General features: G+C 50.7%; 3 protein-coding genes and 1 pseudogene across 3 annotated transcripts; 2 read left to right on the top strand and 2 right to left on the bottom strand.

Annotated features, from left to right (window-relative positions):
* Positions 1-2,298: 2,298 nt before the first annotated feature.
* SAPIO_CDS4065 lies at positions 2,299-3,186 on the bottom strand (annotated as a pseudogene; the record flags this gene model as incomplete).
* An 8,276-nt stretch (positions 3,187-11,462) lies between these two features.
* SAPIO_CDS4064 (uncharacterized protein) lies at positions 11,463-13,038 on the top strand (the record flags this gene model as incomplete). Its single annotated transcript, XM_016786713.1, has 2 exons — positions 11,463-11,547; positions 11,804-13,038. The coding sequence occupies 2 exons, from the start codon at positions 11,463-11,465 to the stop codon at positions 13,036-13,038; spliced, it is 1,320 nt and encodes a 439-aa protein (XP_016643689.1).
* A 940-nt stretch (positions 13,039-13,978) lies between these two features.
* On the top strand, positions 13,979-15,795 carry SAPIO_CDS4063 (uncharacterized protein; the record flags this gene model as incomplete). Its single annotated transcript, XM_016786712.1, has 2 exons — positions 13,979-14,358; positions 14,508-15,795. 2 exons carry the CDS (start codon positions 13,979-13,981, stop codon positions 15,793-15,795), a joined length of 1,668 nt encoding a protein of 555 aa, XP_016643688.1.
* A 1,064-nt stretch (positions 15,796-16,859) lies between these two features.
* Positions 16,860-17,613, bottom strand: SAPIO_CDS4062 (uncharacterized protein; the record flags this gene model as incomplete). The annotated part of the gene is made up of 3 exons (XM_016786711.1): positions 16,860-17,086; positions 17,161-17,482; positions 17,539-17,613. 3 exons carry the CDS (start codon positions 17,611-17,613, stop codon positions 16,860-16,862), a joined length of 624 nt encoding a protein of 207 aa, XP_016643687.1.
* Between the last annotated feature and the right edge of the window lie 986 nt (positions 17,614-18,599).

Below are 18,599 nucleotides of genomic sequence, written 5' to 3'. Positions count from 1 at the left end.
CAGAGGACAGAACCACAACAAAATTAGGAAGGAATCACGAAATGGATCTACTCAGGAGCTGGAAGAACAGCTCGAGTCAGGGAGAAGCTTGGAGAAGAGGTGTAAAGGAGGCAGGAATCAAGCAGGCAGAGCAGCCTTAATATATACACAGCCTGCCTGGAGAGACGAGAAACAGATATACATCTTGAACGGGCAACGACCAACGCAGGATTGGACGACATGTCACTTTTCGCTCATGGTGTGTAAGACAAGAAGCAAAGGTGGGATGTCAAAGAGGGGTATAATTGGGGGAGAGCAGAACCGAAGAGGGAGCGTGTCTCGGGGGGGCGAAAGTGGATGGAGATGCACTCAAGAGCATGGCAGCAAAAAGAGGAGCTTGACGTTGAAACAGCGGGACACGGTAACATCTGATAGAGGCGCATTGGACCCCAGGAGCGGGGCATGACAGGGCAGATCCATCTCGACATCATTAGATGCTACCCCAGAGGAGCTGTCTACGAGGTAAAGCCAATGAGGCCCGCCTCTTAACCGATGCGGTTCGGATAGGAACCAGTCAATGCAGATGCAGAGCGGACAAGTCCGAGTCTCTCACGCAGGACACAGGGCTGACAGAGAAATCAGGGGAAAGCGCCGACAACAGCAGTTCCAATCGGATCCTCCAGATCCCTAAGCAGCTCCGAAATCGTACAAAAGGGCGGAGATCAAGGGACTTTCTGGGAATTGCAGAGGGGACGAAAACGAGCCAATGACAACACCGTCCGGGACAGGCACGACTTGCTCAGCCTACCTGTGTTCCCACACTGAACCGAAGTAAACTATCAATGATGATGGCCACCCTTCCGGCTCCGTAAGGTTGGACAATGGGATCCCATTGTTCCCATCCACTTCCCGGCTAATGTCCTCGAGCGAACCACTGAGATTCGACAATTCGCCTGGACCCAGCCAGCCGCTGGCCCTACCCATCCCACTAACGTTGTATGATATGCATGGTGCTGAGCTCTCCTCCTTGTGACCCAATCATAGTGATGGCAATACACACGGATTCGCGTCTTATTGGTTCGTGAACGAGAGCTTGCCTGGGAGGGCTGAGGCGGAGCATGACCTTTTTGACTGGGGGCCCTGCAACTCGGTACGAAGCTCCTGTAAGCAGGGAATGGGGGAGAGAGCATTGAGCACGTCTTCTTTGCGCATTCTTTTTTTTTATTTCGATTTCCTCTTCGGCCCGCGACGGGACGAAGTTGAAGACGTATGCATGGGCTGTGCTCGGATCCTGCGGGTTTGGGGGTGTTGGTGGCGTTGGATGTTTCGCCCGCTAGGCAGACGGACGATCGACACCGACTTGGTGCATTGTTCAACTGCTGGATCCAACTGCGCTGGATCTATACTTTTGTGGGGGTCAGCGGTAGGATGGGATGGTAGGATAGACAAAGTACGAACTGTTAGAAGGGGAAAGACGAAGAGATCAATCTGACCTGTCCCTCGTCAAGCAGAGGCGGTCATCCAAGAATAAGCAATGGGACGTGCTGGATTGGTCCGATTTGCAGTTAATCCGGGCGAGGACTGTCGAGAGATCTTCGCTCACGTCTTCGTATTCCATCTCCGCGATGGTTCTCACAAACTTCTTTTGAGGGATTCTGAATAGACCACCTCCCGAGTTTTAAGAAAATGAAAACAAAGAGAGAAAAAAAAAAATAATAATTAGAAAAGGAAGAAGAAAAGAAGAACTCACGAATTTAGAAAAGAAACGTGCAGTGAGGAAAGATTAAAATTAAAAATTAAAAACAAAAAGCTCACTCGCGGGTCGCCCCGAGGATCGAATCCAGGGAACTTCCCACGAGCTACGAAAATTTGCAATTTTCTAACCTTCTGAGCGCTCCAATGACCACTTGGCCACTGGTTGTAGTGTCACCACTGCTTGAGCTACTCGGTTGGACGTTGTTGCCGTGGACTCGTATATGAAGGATGTGAAGTTGAGAGAACGAAATTGAGGGAAGGTGCGGCTTGGGCTTGCAAACACAGACACGCATCGTGACATCGTGACATCGTGACTTGGAATCAGCTTGAAGAGTTTCTCGGACGGAAACATGGGTCGATTAAACCCAATTGCTAAATCGCCATCGCCTCATCGTCGTTTGCTCATTCCCATGCCGTTTTCCAGGTCTATGACTCTGTTACAAATCCGAAAACACCCTCTGTACCCGGGTTACGGATCACATCGGTTCACACTTTGGCTTCCGCTTCCACGATGCTTGTTCTCTACAACTGCAATGGCTTATAATCAAAAAGGTTTGATTCCTCCTAAACTACGACCCGAGCCAAGAATTCTCGAATATCATCTACTTCCTCGGGCACTTTCAGCCAGTGGCCCTCCTGCTCAGCACCAGAGTAATCTCTCCACTCCACCTCAAACCCGATCGAGGAGAGCACCCTCGCCGCCTCCCGCCCGAGCTCAACGTCTACGTATGCATCGTCTAATCCATGTCCCATGAATACAGGTGTGCGTAAGAGAGGATGTGTCCAATCTGTCCCCTGGAGGCCGTCTCTCAAGGGAGCGGCCATCTCTTCAACAAAGCCGTAGAAGTTATCGCCTGTGGTTCGCAGTGGAGAGGCGTTTCTGGGATGTTTGGAGAGCATAGTCTCCAGGTCTGCGGCGAACGGAAGCCATGTGCTCACGCCTGTGAATGCGCAAAGCTGCTGCGCCAGCTCTACTGGTCTCGGGTAACAGAGAAGCGTCCACATCGCCATGGCGCCGCCCTGACTTATGCCCCCGAGAATGATCCCCTTCTCCGACCTCTCACCTAACAGCCTGATTTCCTCATCTACTACCTCGCGGAGGTAGGCCACCGATTCCCTAATTCCCGGGATTTGCAGATCCTGTCTGGCCGTGGTGTCGGTCAAGGAATGTGCCTCGAACCATGCCGGCATGGACTCTTGGAAAGTGGTGCTCCAGCGCTCCTTGGATGACGGAAATACCCATCGCCAGCCTGGGAATTCGTCCCGTAGCGACTTGCCGTTGGACAAATTCGACGCGAAGAGTTCCTCGGCGAATTCCTCGCCGGAGCTTCCCAGACCATGGAACATGATGGCGGTATGCGTGTGCTCGGTTCGAGGCTCGACGAGGTGAAGCGGTCCGAAGGAGGCGTCATCTTCTGGCCGAGGGTTCTCGGTGGGTTGTAGTCGATCCATATTAACGAAGAAAGAAATGGCTGTCACCTATTTGTTGTGAATCGGCCTTTTGATTTGGCTCAGAGTCGAGGAACGTAAGAGCATCGAAGTAATTTCGACGAGAGAAGCTGCAATTGTCAGTGTGTGTGCGGGGCACAACCACGGAAGGCTTCATTCAATGTTGTCAATCGACTTATCGTATGAGTTTCTAGCTTCGATTCTGTTGGACTCCAACCTTCAAACGCACAATCAAGATTCGAGCGGCACGAAGAGGGAATGGTTTCTCGAGATTGTGAGCCCGTTCGACCAAAGATGGGGGATTTTTGGGAATCGAAATTTTGGTATCGAGAGCCTGGCTTGGGGTAAAAATATCTGGGCCGCAGATGTACTTGCCTCTCTGTTTTACCCACCAAGGCGATGGATGATACTCGATGTGCGTCTATTTAAGGGAAGATACGAGGATGCTAATGTAGAGGAAGTAGAGAGACTAGATGAGACGAGATCTCTTCGTCCTTCTTTTCGCTAAAACGCGCGCGCTCCGGAGAAACTCCATGACACTTCGCTTACGTTCGAATCATCCAATCTCCTAGATTCATCTCTGGAGGCTTCTGCCCTCATACTCCTCCCTTCATGTTGGCATTACCCAGTCCATTCGTTGACATGAAGCGGATAGTTTAGCTTTGCTCTTGAATCTACTACCGACCTTTTGTCCCCTGGGCTTATGTCTTCACATGGAGAAAGGTCCTCCAGTGATATCACATCCTTCCCTGCTTCCAGCGACAGCGTTCCTCACTGCCCGCTGCTAGTAAGAAGAAGAGCGCAGCTAGAGGGCCACTCTTGAATCCTGTGCAAGTGGCCTTTCCACGACGCAACACATGGCAATGATTCTCCACAAACGCGTAGTATACGCCGCGCTTCACAAACAGCAGGTCAGCACACTCCCCTCGAGGTGCCGTCCCCTCCTCACAGCAAGGTTTAAAAATATCATGTCTTCTTACGAAGCCCAATTGCAACGCGACAAGACCCTTGACCTCTGGGGGGACCCCCAGAGACTGGTAAAGACAGAAGCCACGACAGCTCGCCTGGGGCACGCACCTCGACGTCGGACACTTCATGCATTGCAGGACTTGACCTTCTCAACCCCCAACGAATAGAACGGGAAATTCCTATGCTATCCGTCCATATGCTAGACGTATACCGCCGCATCTCCTCCAAGTAGGGTGCTCGAATCGATTTGATCGATGCCACTAGTCCGCCTTTCATCCTGCTGTACCAGGCCCAGTCCCTTTCGAAGCAACCCCCTAACCCGTCGTTAAGCTTGACAAGAAAGGCCACCAAAGCTTCACCTCCTCGCAAGTGCAAAAATATAAACGGATCAAGGCGTTCTAAGACCCTGCCCCCAAATTATGAATGCGACCGCCGGCCACAGCACGCAGTTTCATCCATTTGCCTTGTCTCAGCCCATACCTGCACAGCTATCACGTCACTACCCAACAGAACAAGGACATGAATCGCCGCAGCACAGTACGCATGGACAAAGGCAGAGGACGAGGAATCCAAATAGATTTGACATGGACTGTTTAAAGCAATGTACAACGAGTGGAGGACAATTGAGATCGCGGAGCGGCGCGTATGCACGTGAGGCACAGCCCGGCGGGACCGGATCAGGCCGTCCTGGCCGGCCGGGTGATGTTGGCTCACTGGAAAAAGGAAGCACGAGAGAAAGATCAAGAACGATCGGAAGGGGATTGTATTTTATGATGCTGAGCAGATAATGTTTCACTTCATGTAGTCGAAAAAAGGGCTTCGTTATGGAAAAATTTCGACGCCCGTGGCTGCCCGGGAACGGCAAGGAGAGTTTCGTACGACGGGAAGGAACGCAAACGGTTTCTTACCTTTTAGTTTTCGCCTAAGATTCACGTATCACTTACTGGCAAAGCTGATTGAGTTCAACGTCGTGCTCAAAAGTGGCAAGTGTATGGGCAAGAAGTCTCCAAGTACACATTTCAAGGGTTCTTTGGGAGCTTCGTGAATGTGCTAGGCACCTGAGGGTGGGAGATATTCCCGCTTGCTCTTTTACGATACGGACAGACAGTTCCTCTGAGAGGTTAGATGGAACAACTTGAAGGTCCCTCTTCCCAGCTTACTTGCCAAACTTGACAACGGTAAGAGATGAAGGTGTCTGGTACAGAACACTGTAAGCCAACCCCGATTTCCGACGCCGTGAATGTGCAAAAAGGTCATCGATTCGTTTTAGGAAAGGCCAACCAGCCAAAGACCTCGGTTGGTCAACAAAAAGGCCAAGTCCCAGGGCCGGCCGACGGATGACCACCCTCCCTCTTCGCGCGTGGTCTTCCCAACTGGCCAGGTCACCGCCCATTCCAAGACACCGGGCTAATTGCAACGGGGGCCGCGTTGGGTCATGCCATAGGCTCAAGGTGTGGCCGCTCTATATGGCCGCTCTATATGGCCGCTCCATATGGCCACCCAGTTGAGGGGTTAGCAGGGAGTGGATGAGGGTTGATTCTGGGTTGTCTGGCGCATCATGCAGTGGATTGATAGCATTAATCACTATTATACAGAGCATCGTTGAAGTTTGAAAATAAAATTATTTTTGAGAGTTGAATCTCTTCTATTCGCAGGCGGCTTTAGTTTCTTTATGTTCATGAAGCCGAGGAGCGAGGATGGCTTGATGTGAGCGAGTCGAAGGGGGGAGGTGGTCCAAGTCTCACAGGACATGGCCGTCCATCAGAGCAGCTCGGTTACCTACCTGCCTGCCGGTGCATTGGCCTGACCCAGTAGAGCCTGGCCAATGGGGGAATCTCTCTAGGCGGTTATACGTTGGATGATAAGAGTCCAATGATGAGTGTGGTTCGGAGCTCATGTCGTGGTTCAACAGAGCTTGGGGGCTATGAGCGCCCGGTCAGAGGAAGCTAAGTTGACTCCATTTTTACAGAGCTTCGAAACCGAGTACTTCGTAGCTCCGAGTTTCAATGCTTGTGCAGAGCGAAGGAAAATTGGCCGGAAACTGGACAGAAGAAGTAAGAGAGAATTACGGCCAAGTCCGGGCGAAAAAAAGCTGTTCCTTTTCTAGATGTTCGTTACGGGCGGGCAGTTGGTGATTGATTCTCTAACCCAACCAATTTTCGTGAATCGATTCTGAACCCGACCAGGGAGCTTGTCGGTTTATGAATTAGACCGACATGGTGAATTGGCGGGTATTGGCCAGTAGATGGGGATCGATGTGATGAATGAAGTAGAGATGCGCTGTGTCTCGGTCAATGAAAGTATGTCGTGTACGAAGTACAATTGGAGAGGATTCTTGTCTCGAGAGGTGTTTTTTGACTTCCAACAGATTTGTATGTACCTCAGTATTTCTTGTACTTTTTACCATTCTTACCTTGGGTCACTTCGCTTCATTCCTTTCGCTCGCTTCTGTCCTTTCATTCGGTGCAGGTTCCAGCTTCAGCTTGCTTCTAGCAAGTGGAGTCCGAGAAAGGAGAAAAGATTCAAGGGATTCAAGCCATTTAAATCCCGGCACGCGTCGTGCATATGGAAATCCGAGGTCCCGTACTTTCCAACCAGTGTTTCGTCGCGATGAGGATAAATGAGTGGGGAGCGGTTCAGAAATCAGATTTTGGTGCCATCCTGGTATCATCCATGTCCCCCCATATCAGGGTTGGAGATTGATACAAGATCTTGACGCCAGAATCCCTGCTGTGAGAAAGTAACTCTTCTCCAGAGTTTGAGCTAGGGCTGTCAACGACTTTAAGCGTCTGTTCGTTTTTTCCATTTTAGCTTGACAAGTACAGTGGAAGGCGAAATGGGTGTCGCTAGTTTTTTACTAATCTTTTTGGTATGGCGGGGTAGGCCTAATTCCCAGATGCTGTGATGGGGTTACCTTGTACCGGGAGGTACTGATACTTTAATAAGGGTCTAAAAATATTATATAATTCACCTGCTAGCCTCTAAGGCCATATCTTTCAAAATTGATGTGCGTTTATTCTGGACGGGTCTTCGAGCAGACTTGAGACAACCAAGTCCTAGATGTGACGGCCTAGGCCGCCACAACTACTTATGGTAATGGAACCTGCAGCAGAATGACATGTGACTACAGGCGAATCTGACAAATCAAGAAGGGCGCAGGAGTGTGCAGCTCCCAGCTCTGTGGACCAAGGCGCTGAAAGCATCTCACGCCCAAGGAACTCACGATCTATTTAAATCACAGTTATTACAATATATCTAGCTATCTTTCCTTTCCTTCACTCTCTAGTAGTCAATCCAAGAACAATTCACAACAAAGCTTGCAGACTATTCAACATTCTAAAGCATATTCGTGACTTAGACACTCACTTATACAATAACTATCGCAAGTTCTGTTTGGTTGAACCTGACTTACCACCCAACAGACATCCGGAGAAGCGATATCTTTACACTAAAACCTAGCAAGCGAGTGCGTAGTACATCGCTCACTTCTTGTCTGCAACTAAAACTACCTACAAGATTGCATATAATAGCCCAAACCTCTAAAACTTAACAACGTGAATTTCTTCATCATCATCATCATAGAAATCATCATAAAGGTTATCTCCTGGACCAAAGCCCTCGGGAAATTCAATGGACCATGGTTCGACTATGTGTTCTCCATTCTCGATAATCGCAAGGTCGCAGTAGTGTACTTGGCACTCCTTTTTGAAAACAAGGAGACCTTCACAGGTTATGCCGCCCCCGTCAAGGCGTAGCCGATACCGAAATTGGTCGAGCTCCAGAAGATTTCTTCGCATAACCGCTTCAAGCTGAGGTACAGGGTTTTCATCCAAGTCAAAGAACCGGACGTAGAAGTACTTGCGTGGCTTGCTGGTTACTAGGAGACATTTGATTGGCATGATTTTAGTAACATAATCAAAGTACCCAGAAATGCAATCTTTACCTTCGTTTCTAGGAGAGGCCCCCACAGATTCCAGCAGAACATCATTGGAGCATGGATTGCTATTGAGTTCGCCTAACAAAAGACCCTGTTAGACAACACAGTCTGGTTCATCTGTTAGATCGAACATACCTAGGAGTGCATCCATAGTGTTCGTTCCTATCGGTCAAGGGATAATCAGGGTGATAGCAAGGAATAAGTTGAGTCTGCATACCTGGGGTAGGGTCGTTCCTTTTATCATGGCGTCTCTTGGGTTATCTCATGGCTTGGCCCTCACCCGGAACCAGCGGAGCCTTGGGACAGGTTGATATCAGAAATCGCGTTGTGCAAACCCTCCATCTGGCCCAGATAGCAAATAGGAGAGGTCTAAACACATATCTCTAAGCTACTACTGGATGCTTAAAGTTTGCTGGGCAGCCACAACACATCCTGCGGTTGTGTTTCCCAAGTCGTATACGTGGCAGGTTCCGGGTCGGTGCTGTAACCATACAAATGTGGTCTCAACAGTGGACTGCTTGAGTTCAAGGTACGCGGCGATGGCGATGAGGGTTGTGAATGAACTGTAAGTACCAAATTATGTTCTTGCTTCCGTCCAATCGCTCCCTCACATGACTTCGTGGGGTTCACACCAGGCAGGTGGCCACACCTGCCCGCACACACCACGACGCTTTTTTCCATCTCCTTGTTGAATTCCAAGGCCCTTTTCCTTGCTTCAGGTTTCGGGTCCGCGAGTATGGGTATTCGATTAGCGCGAAGCCCAGACAGCGTCCTGTGTGTATATTGTAAGTCATAGCTTTAGGTTCTGGAACCGCCGCTGTTAATCGCTTGATGGTGAAGGAACTTGGGTGCATGGCTTTTGTCTCTCTATCATAACAATTATTAGTAATAGTACTTTGGGAGTACGTCTAGGTAGGATCATAAAACTAAATTTCTTGAAATGGACCCCGCTAAAAGTAATTAACTATTGAACCCGCGACACCCATTTCGCCTTTACTGTACTCTCTCACGACAAAGCTCGGTTCTAAAGTTCCAATTCTAAACTAAATCAAGGAGAATGGGAGTCTCGTGTCACAGCACGGTTCGATTGGTCTGCATGCTCTTAAAGTTGGAGACGAAGACTTCTTCGACACTTCCCATTGACCGGGCTTCATGAGAAATAAGGTTCAGGGTTATGGTTATTCTTATTCTTAGAGTCATGTCATGGTCATTCCTCTCATCCCTTATTCTCTCTCTCCGTCATAGTACGAGGGAGGACAGAACTACAAGGGGAAGGGGGGAACAAGTGAGAGAAACCGATACTCCAAGCTCAGGCAGCCCCCTGATCCTGAACTGATGGTACAACCAACTGTAGCAAGAAACGGGGGTCTGACTGCTGTACGATATGAGCTCACATAGGATGATGCATGCTGTACGCCGTACGTGTGTCCTGCCTCACCTCTGGCAAATCAGACGGACACCTGCGATTTCGCATGAATTTGGAGCTGCCGAGAGCTGTCATCACTGGTCGGTGCAAGGTAATCGAGGGTCTCACTAGTCGCTAGGGGGGTCTCTTCGCAGCTTCACGCATAATTACTTCGTGCGAATCCAGCTGCGTTTCTGGGCTTCTGTATCTGCTCAATGCCGATTCCGTGGCACAACGTAGAGGTCTGGCGATCAAGCGGTGACAGACTGTACCTGGCTGGCTCGATACTCGGCCGCCTGCGTAAGACCTCGGGATCAATTCGTGAATTCGAGGAGGCAGTGTCATTTCGGAAGTACGGTGTCGTGCGAGAATCCTCAGTACCTGGAATTAGCGAATGTCTCACTCGACAGAATCGAACGGTGCAACTGGAGAGGGCCCGGCGATGATTCCTTTTCTTCTTCTGCGCTATTGCTGCAGGTATCACTTCTGTCTGTCCCTCTGGCTCTCGATGAGCCCCGCTCTCGATTTCTGGTGTGGTCTGGTCCTGCAGCTTGCCATCCATCTTCTTATGCTTGATGCTCTTTGCCCTCTGCTGCCTGTTCTGTTTGAAGCCTGGAGACGTGAACACCACTCAATTCGTTTCGCCCTGCTTCGGCCATCCCTCAATTGCGTCTCCGCAACCAAATTTCTGCTGGCGATGTCCGGGCTCCTGCCAAACCGGCGGCGAGTCTGAATCCACAGCGTCTACTCCGACATCTCTGCATAACTTGCATTGAACTGGCCCTTGATGGCTCCTGCCCACTGGCTCGCACATGGCCGACACGTCTTTTTCCTCCGGAAACAGCTTCCCAGAGAAGTCCCGCCGCCGACGGAGTACAGCTTCCTGCTTGGCCTTCACACTTCACTAGCTCTGCTCAACTGCGATCAGACTGGTACTTTGGCTGTAATATTCCATTTTAATTTCACTTTGTAACGGGCGTGGTACTCATGTTCCTCAGACCTCATAAGACCTCACGTCACGTACTTCGTACCTTGCTCCAGCATCGTGGTTTCCTCCGGGTCGGCCAACGTACCTCTCCGTACTCTGTACCCGTGCCCAAGTCAGCCCACCTCTGCCTAATTTGGTACCCTGTACAGGCCACCGCGTAAAACACGTCAAGGTGCTCCAGGTACTCCAGGTGCAGAGTACCCGGTACAGTGCGCGCAGATCAGACTCACCTTGCCCCTTCCTCGTGTTCCCCTACTGCCCCACGCCCAATTTAGGACCTTGCAACCCGCGCATCATTCAGCTAAAACCCGTCTCTGCCTTCCAATGATCGATCAATGTTGGGATCGCGCCCAAGCCCAGTGTCGTGTCGTGGTAAACACACTGTCTCAGATCGTCCAACTTTTGGCTCCTTCCTTCGCTTTTTTTTGCGCGTTGAAGGTCACGCCCAAGGTCACTCGTTCCCTCCCGCATTTTAGCGTTTTGTCGCTCAAAGGGCTCCTGCTTCCCTTTTATTACCCCCTCGACTCCTTCCTCTGTTTGTCTTGGTCTATTCTCGACGGCTTTTTCTCTCATTCTTTCCCCTCCCCTCCTTTTAAGTTTAAACGAAAGAACCTGTCCCTCCCTTACTCCAACTCTTGTCTCTACATACGAGAATAAATAGGACGAGAACATAAACAACAACAAACACTCACGCTCACATTCATCTCAATCACACACCAGGAACACAAAACAAAAACGCCAGTGTCCGTGTCCATCACCACGATCTAATCCCTACCCCACTATTGGAACCCAATTCCAGGTCTGTTTAGGAGTTGAAAGGAGCAATTCGAGGAAGAGGAAAGCCCAACTGTGTCGCTTTGAATCTCGTGACACGAAGAACACGAAGAACACGAAGGCGAAAGCGTTCTGAACGCCTCGATACTGCGTCGAGTCCTTGTTCCCGTTCCCTCCATCTGTGACGAGTCTTGAAATCTTATACCATGTCGACTCTTATTCGCCAACCATTCGCTCCCCTTGATGGAGCCCGTCTCCAGACCCTGACCAGCATCAAGAACCGACAGAATGGTATGTTTAGTGCCCGCCGTTAGCCTTGATTCCATCCTTTTGAGCCTCGTATTCTTCCCCCTCTCGCGTGCAACTACTGTTGGCCCGATCCTCCAAGATCGCCCTCAAAAGTGAACTTGAATGGGCTTCAATTTGCCCTACTCCGTATATGTATCGACAACAATGCACTTCAATGAGCAATCTCAGAATCACTTAGACCGCCGTCCCGCCGCCTGACCCGTTGTAAAGCTTGACCAGCTCACTGACACCGCAACAGCTGCTTCCTCTCCTTCAGCCAAGAGAAAGGCGGCGGATTTGAATGAGGACGACTTTGAAAACGTCGACCCGTCCATTTTCGCCAAGAGGTCCAAGGGTGCTGGCGACAGCTTCTTCTCCAAGGAGGTCCTCAAGGCCCCTGTCTTCAACATCACCAACAAGCCTACTGCCCGTCTCGCCCCAACCAGCCCCACTCGGTCTCTTCCCGCCTCTCCTCGCACCCGCACCATCCTCCAGCCCAAGTCTCCCATCAGCAAGATCAACACCTCCATCTCGAGGTCTTCTTCCCTCTCCGCCCCCGCCGGTCGCTCGCCTACCCGCAGCAGGCGCTCCGGAATCCTTTCTAACACCCGTCGCCGAACCACTGCCGGCTCCTACTCCCGAATTGACCCCCCTCACTTCAACCTCGGCGCCGCTGCCCCCTTCAGTCTCGATGCTGCTCTCAAGGGTACCATCCCTAGCTATGCCGCCCGCACCTCCGCCTCGTCTCTCTCCGCTCGCGCTTCCGTTGAGACTCCTGCTGAACCATCGTCTTCGTCGGGCAGCTTTGATCTCGGTCGCGCCGAGATGAAGGCGTCGTGGTTCTTCGACATCCACGAAGACACCCCCGAGCAGGAGATGACCAACCTCCTCCAGCATGGGACCTGCACCCTCGACATTAGCTCTGACGAGGAGTCCGAGCAGCGTGCCACCCGTGAGCGTGCCGAGGGACGCGACAAGGAGAACATTCCCCCTGCCGATGACATCAGCCAGACCTCCCGCCGTGCCGCCGCCCGTCGCGGTGCTACTGAGGATGACATGCAGATCGAGAAGGAGCGGCTCGCCCTCGCTGACCTCGATGCTTCAGAGTATTACGCTACCGGCTGTGACGCTGCCTCTGTCATAATCGTTCCTGGTGATGAGGATGACAATGATGTTGTGGAGAAGAACGTTGTCACTGCCGAAGCCGCCTCCGTAGTCGCGCCCCAGCCCATCGAGGAGGAGCTCGCTGCCCCCGAGCACCAACCCGAGTCTCTACCCGTCAACGTGGACTTTGGCCCTGAGCTCAACCTCGAGACCACCGAGCCGTTGCCCACCGAGGATGTAGACACCCTCATGGCCAAGTCCCAGGATGAGCCCTGCGCCAAGGCCGCCGTGCTCGAGCCCATCGATGGCACTGGTGAGAGCTTCGAGCTCTGGGAAAGCGCTAGCGCCAAGGATGATGCCGAGGCCACGCCCGCCGTTGTGGAGGCGTAGATTTTTCGTTTTTCTTATTCCGAAAGATTTTCCGTCTCGGTTCATTTCTTAGGTCTTTTGGTTCGGGGGCAGTGAGGGCTTTCCTAGTGTTGATGATACCCAATCACAGGCGGAAGGAATGGCGTTTCTGGCGTGAGATGAGAGATTTCACTCACGGGATGAGTGGGATACGGCGGTACTTATGAGAGGCTATGCTGTTTCTGGGACTTTGTTTTTTTTCCACTGGCTATGTTTGATTGTTTAAAAAGGCGTTAGTATGGTGTACATGGACACGCGTTTGCAATTGATGGTTTATCGGTTTGGTTAGCTGTTATCGCTTCGTTTTTGCGGAGTTTGATTGAGTAGATGATGATGCACACAAGTGTAGACTGTACTGCTCTGCGGTAATAGGAGTATTCATATTCATTATTTATTTCTATCCCGGGCACCTATTCTCATTTCTTTGTGAGTATGAAATGAACTTCCCCAGGAGTGGCGCAGTGTGAACGGTCGAACTCGGGCAGAAAATGCATTTCGCGAGGTTGAAGGTGGGGGGAAGGAGGCTGAAGTTTCATGCTAGTTTGTACATCATAGCGCTCTGTAATCTGGCCCCATGAAATTCGAGGGTAGTTTTCCTTCTGGTTGATTGTAAGAAGAATCCGTTCCTCTACTTTTTCATCGAATCCGGTCATGTCCGCGGGCACGTGTGTCTTCAGTGTGGAATGCGGGGGCGATTTGACTTGACTCGCGAGTCCTCAGTCCTGAGGAGCCAAGGCGAACCGAACTGGCAACATTTTAGCTTCACTCGTACGGTGTTTGCCTTGAAACAGCTGTTAGACTCGCCTAATAGCAAAACGGTGCCCCTTCGCATTTTTGCAGAGCCCGGGATGAGAAGAATCCGCGCATTCCCCATCGCAGCCATTTCTCACCCAGCTTTCTCCACTTTGGCCACGGTCTTAAGATGGCGCAAAATCTTCTTGCAGAAAAGCCCTCGACTGCCGGAGGTCGCAATGCTCTCGCAGCTGCTTATCATAGTCTCCGCGTTATAGACGAGCAGCTTCAAGAGACGAACCGCGAAATCTGCCGTTTGATGGCTGTGAAGGTTGCGCACTTTGGCGCTCAGCCTGAAGTATCGAAACAATTCCGAAAGTACCAGCTTGAAAGTTTCGAGGACTCCTCCCACATGCTCGACTCAGAGTGGTGGGCTTGGGCCACGCGCAATGGTCTTCTCGAGTCCGAGGGTAACCTAGACCGCGAACTAGAGAAGACGAAAGCCTCGAAGATCAAATTTGAGGGTATATGGAGTGATCTCCGATCTTGCATCGATGAGTTATCACGCCCGTACCTGAGAAACCTGAATATCCTAGACCTACCCGATGATATTCTCCTTCTGAGAACTTTGACCTCCCATCTCTTTATTACCCGCCCGACAATGGGAGAAAGGATATCAAAAACACGCGCCTGGTCTGTCGGCGATTTTGTAACCTCAGCTCGCAGCTGCTCGTCCGTCTCGTCCGCGTCAGTTTCGACGAACTGTCACTTACGCGCCTGGAGGAGATTTCTCATCATCCCGCTATTGCAAAGGGTGTTCGTGTAGTTCAAATCGCCCTTCATTTCTACAACATCGCCCTTAACGACTTCGATCGGTTTATTTCGTACTTAATCGACATGTTAGAAAACCAAGTCAACCTCTTCGACGCGTTGAAGGATTTTAACATCCCCGAACAGAGTGCATTGGAGATGATTGCGGACACAAGGGCAGTTATCCTAGAACTTCACCAGCTTGCATCAACCCAGCCCGAACTTGGTGAACACTTTCAGGAGGAACAAGGGCTTCGAGCACGTCTAGAGGAGATCTGTTCAGAGCATCTGACTCTCTTTGAGAAGCAGCAGTCCCTAATATGGAGCGGGCGGTTCTCGCAAGCTGTTGGCTCGGCAATTGCAAGGATGCCAGGCGCGCGAAGGCTGGACTTTAACGATACAGAGTTTGCGGTGTCAACAGGCAATCGCCAACTGATGATACCTAAGGGCAATACTTGGAGGGCACTCCGTCGTTTCATACTCCAGTCCCTGACCGGCTACCGTGCAAAGGCTCACAGCCTCGATCTACCAAACTACCAATGCATTGCCAAAATAGTCGATGCTGTCCGATGCGCCGGCGTATCGCTCAAGACCATCAAAATTGAACTTTCGGATCTGGGATGCCCTGGCAGCCTGATGCCATCCCCGGATATCCGGCGAGAGTTTTCGTCTGGGTTGCAGCAGCTAGCAGAATTTAAATTCGAGTGCGACTCTCCCGACGAGCAAGATGCTGAAGGTCTTAATGACGCCCTGTCTGTCTACGTGGATACCCCTAGCCTCCAAAAGCTCAGCTTGGATATGAGAAGCTATGATGCTGGGGAGCCAGGAAGGATAGATATAGGGCAAATCATGGGGTCAAGGTCGCGAGATAGGCTGACGGACATTTCCTTTGCTTATGCTGCGATGGATTTCTCGAGGATGGTACAGTTCCTCAACCGGCTACCGCAATCGACAACATGCATCTCCTTAATAGATGTCCGTTTACTCAGTGGCACCTGGAAAGAGGCTCTGGATGCACTTCGGAAAAAGAACATTCGCATTGTCCACTTAAGCGAGCCGAAGGGTGCTGAGTGTGACAACATGTCACCCGAAGACTACAAAAGGATATTCGACGATAAGTGCGCATACCGCACCCTGGCTGAGCTTTACATCACGAACCGGATCTCGCAGCAGCGTAACCCCCTAGAGACACCTTGAGGACAAGCTTTAAATAGCGAGTTAACTCGAGTTGTAGAGTCGAAGAGGGAAATGCACCGAGGTAGTGTTAATAGACTTCTTTAAACACTCCCAATTATCTAAATCAAGGGTCCCTTGGTCGGTGGCTGGGTGTTCCAAGAAAAGCCAAGACACTAGAAACAGGGTGCGGACAGGTCCTTATGAGTTCTTGAAGGAGTAGTACTATATGTATGTCGTCCGCCATCTCATATTCCTCCTCCCAACAGCTCAAAACAACGTTCCCCGCAGCTACACAATCCAGAGGAGGGAATCTGTTACACGCGTAGAGCTTCTCAACCTCTGTTTCCTCTAATTCTTGATATGGCCTCTGCCAGGCCATAATCTCGTAGATATCCGAACCCAAGGCGAAAAGCTCCCTTTTCTTCGTAGGGCAATCGTCAAAATCTCGCCCGTAACAAGGTAGCTCATATTGTGATTCCTCGTAAATTGTTTCTTTGAAGTTGTAAGCTTTAATTAGGGACGTACTGAAATCCCTGAGCCTGACTTGGAACCCTTCGAAGAGGGAAAAATTGCGACAGCTCAAGCCCGAGTGTCGTACGTTGCGAGAGTGGATGTACGCGACGCCTCTTGTAACATCCAGAGCAGGCAGCGCGTTGTTTGCTGCCTTCCTTCACTTTATAACCTTTTAAGACAGTCTTATTATGAGTAGTAGATATAAAGCAGGTCGCTCCTATGCTGATGATAGAATACCACATTGTAAGAATACGTCGTTGAGCTCAGGTCAAAGTTGCGCAGGTGGTAGAAGCGAGACGAGAAGACGGCTTCGAAGTGTGCCACAACCGAGCCATGAGGGGTGGTCCTGATAGCAATCCTCTTTCACTTAGCTTTCAAGTAAACGGACGCTCTATGCGTTAGCTTCTTTGCATTTGGGACATTTCTACACGCTCTGCATAGCCCCAGCCACTGTAGCTGGGCCACTTCCAGGAAAGCAACATCTCGCAAGGTGTCATTTTGTTACACCCCTACAGGCTAGATTATGTCAAGCTCACTCTAGACAATACCAGCCCCAGCCCTATTACCTGATATCAGGTTGAGTCCGACTGCCTTTCAGTCCCAGCGGGACCAGTCGTGGGAAGGGCATCTGTCGGCTGAGTATAGGACATCCGAGACGACCCATCCACAGAATTCGGCTCGTCCCAACGGAGCCAATCTGCATCATTGACAATCACCGGTCCAATCTTCTTGGTCCTCTTCTTGAGGGCGTAATAGTAGTCTGCATGTCTATAACAAGCCGCCTCTATCTCATCGACGTCTAAAGGCACATAGTGAGGTTAAAGTTCCAATATCCACCAACTTCAAAAAATTGGGCGCAAAGGAGCAACCTACCCATTCCCGGTGGCAAGGCAAGAACGTGATCTTGGTCCAACTGCTTAAAGGCCTCCTTGAGAAAGACACGACATGTCCACCTGTCCTCGCGCCGAGGAAGATATCTAGCGCTCCCTAGCGGAACTTTCTTCAGACTCTCGTGGATCTTCTGGATGGAGTTTACCAAGCCGAGCTTCAAGCATACGACCACGTCGTTGGAATCCGCGGGGTCGTTGATCTCGACATGTTCGTATCGATAGAGATTCCTTTGATCTCCGTTGTCGGTTGCGTGGAACTTGGTTCCGGAGGGGGGGTTGCTGCTCGTGGCGTGCAGGGTCCAGTGCTTTGGGCTGTTATTAAGGAGAAAACTGCCGGCGGTGGGAGAGATCAATAACTCACGTAGAAGTTCTTGCGGGCGTCATTTCCGAGGAAGGTGAGGGTGATGTAGAGCGACAAGGGTTCGAGAGCCGACATTTTGTGATCTGGCAACATGGAGAAGCAAGAGAAAGAGGACGAGGGTAGCGGGCAGTGGTTTGTTGAGACGAGGCGTCGATTCAAATCTACACACTCGAGTGATTGTTGACTTATAACCACCCAGATAACTAAACGAAGTAGAATGCACGATGCGGACCAGAGAACTGATTTTTCTCAGTAACTATGAAACCGTCCTTTTGTACTTCCAGACTCGATTGCCGCAGCATCTCTCAAGCCAAGGAGAAACAGATGGCGGCCGAGACAGTCAACTCGAATCGGCAAGGGGTCGTCTAGAGGGGGGAAAGCCAGCTATGCTGAAGAGATCCGTATGGCATTCAGTGATAACCAGCGGGACAGAAATAGCGCCCTGGTCTTTAAGATGGATCTGACCAAACCCGGGAGCAGTCTCCCCACGCACGCACTTGACTACGAAAGGGAGAACAGGTATTCCTTGTTCCTGCTTCCGAGCAGTGAGTGATGTTGGATACTCGAACGTGCCTTGACAGAATTAATAATGGCATATGCCGGTTAGTAGAGTAATTCCTTTTTATTCGTCAGTTTTGTTCTTATTCGATTAGTTGCATGCATATTCGGTGTAAGAGGGGAAATGGAATCTGCATCCTGGGAAAGTCTGCGTTTGAATGTATCAAGAGATTGGTATCCGTTCGATGGCTATCTAGAGCGTCGTACCCTGCTAGCACCCGATCAGCGGAGCGCTCGTTCAGAATGAAATAGCGCTCCCACACCCCTCGAGCCCATCACTCGAGTCCTTCGTCTCGGAAGCCCTCCATCACCAGCTCGCTGCTGCGCATATTTTCCATGCTTGTCGATCTCGATCTAGGAACAACCACAAGGCCGAGGTTCTTTCACTCGTCGCAGATTAGACATACTAGGATCTAGTAAGGCTTCCTCGAGCTGGATTACCCCTCTCATTTCGTCTCGACTAACACATGAACTCTAGTTACTCTGTGCGGAACGGGGCCCCT

Source organism: Scedosporium apiospermum, assembly GCF_000732125.1.
Source record: "Scedosporium apiospermum strain IHEM 14462 chromosome Unknown SEQ_SAPIO_0090, whole genome shotgun sequence".
Taxonomy (NCBI): domain Eukaryota; kingdom Fungi; phylum Ascomycota; class Sordariomycetes; order Microascales; family Microascaceae; genus Scedosporium; species Scedosporium apiospermum.
The sequence above is the reverse complement of the archived record's forward strand: the minus strand, read 5'-3'. Positions and strand labels throughout refer to the sequence as shown.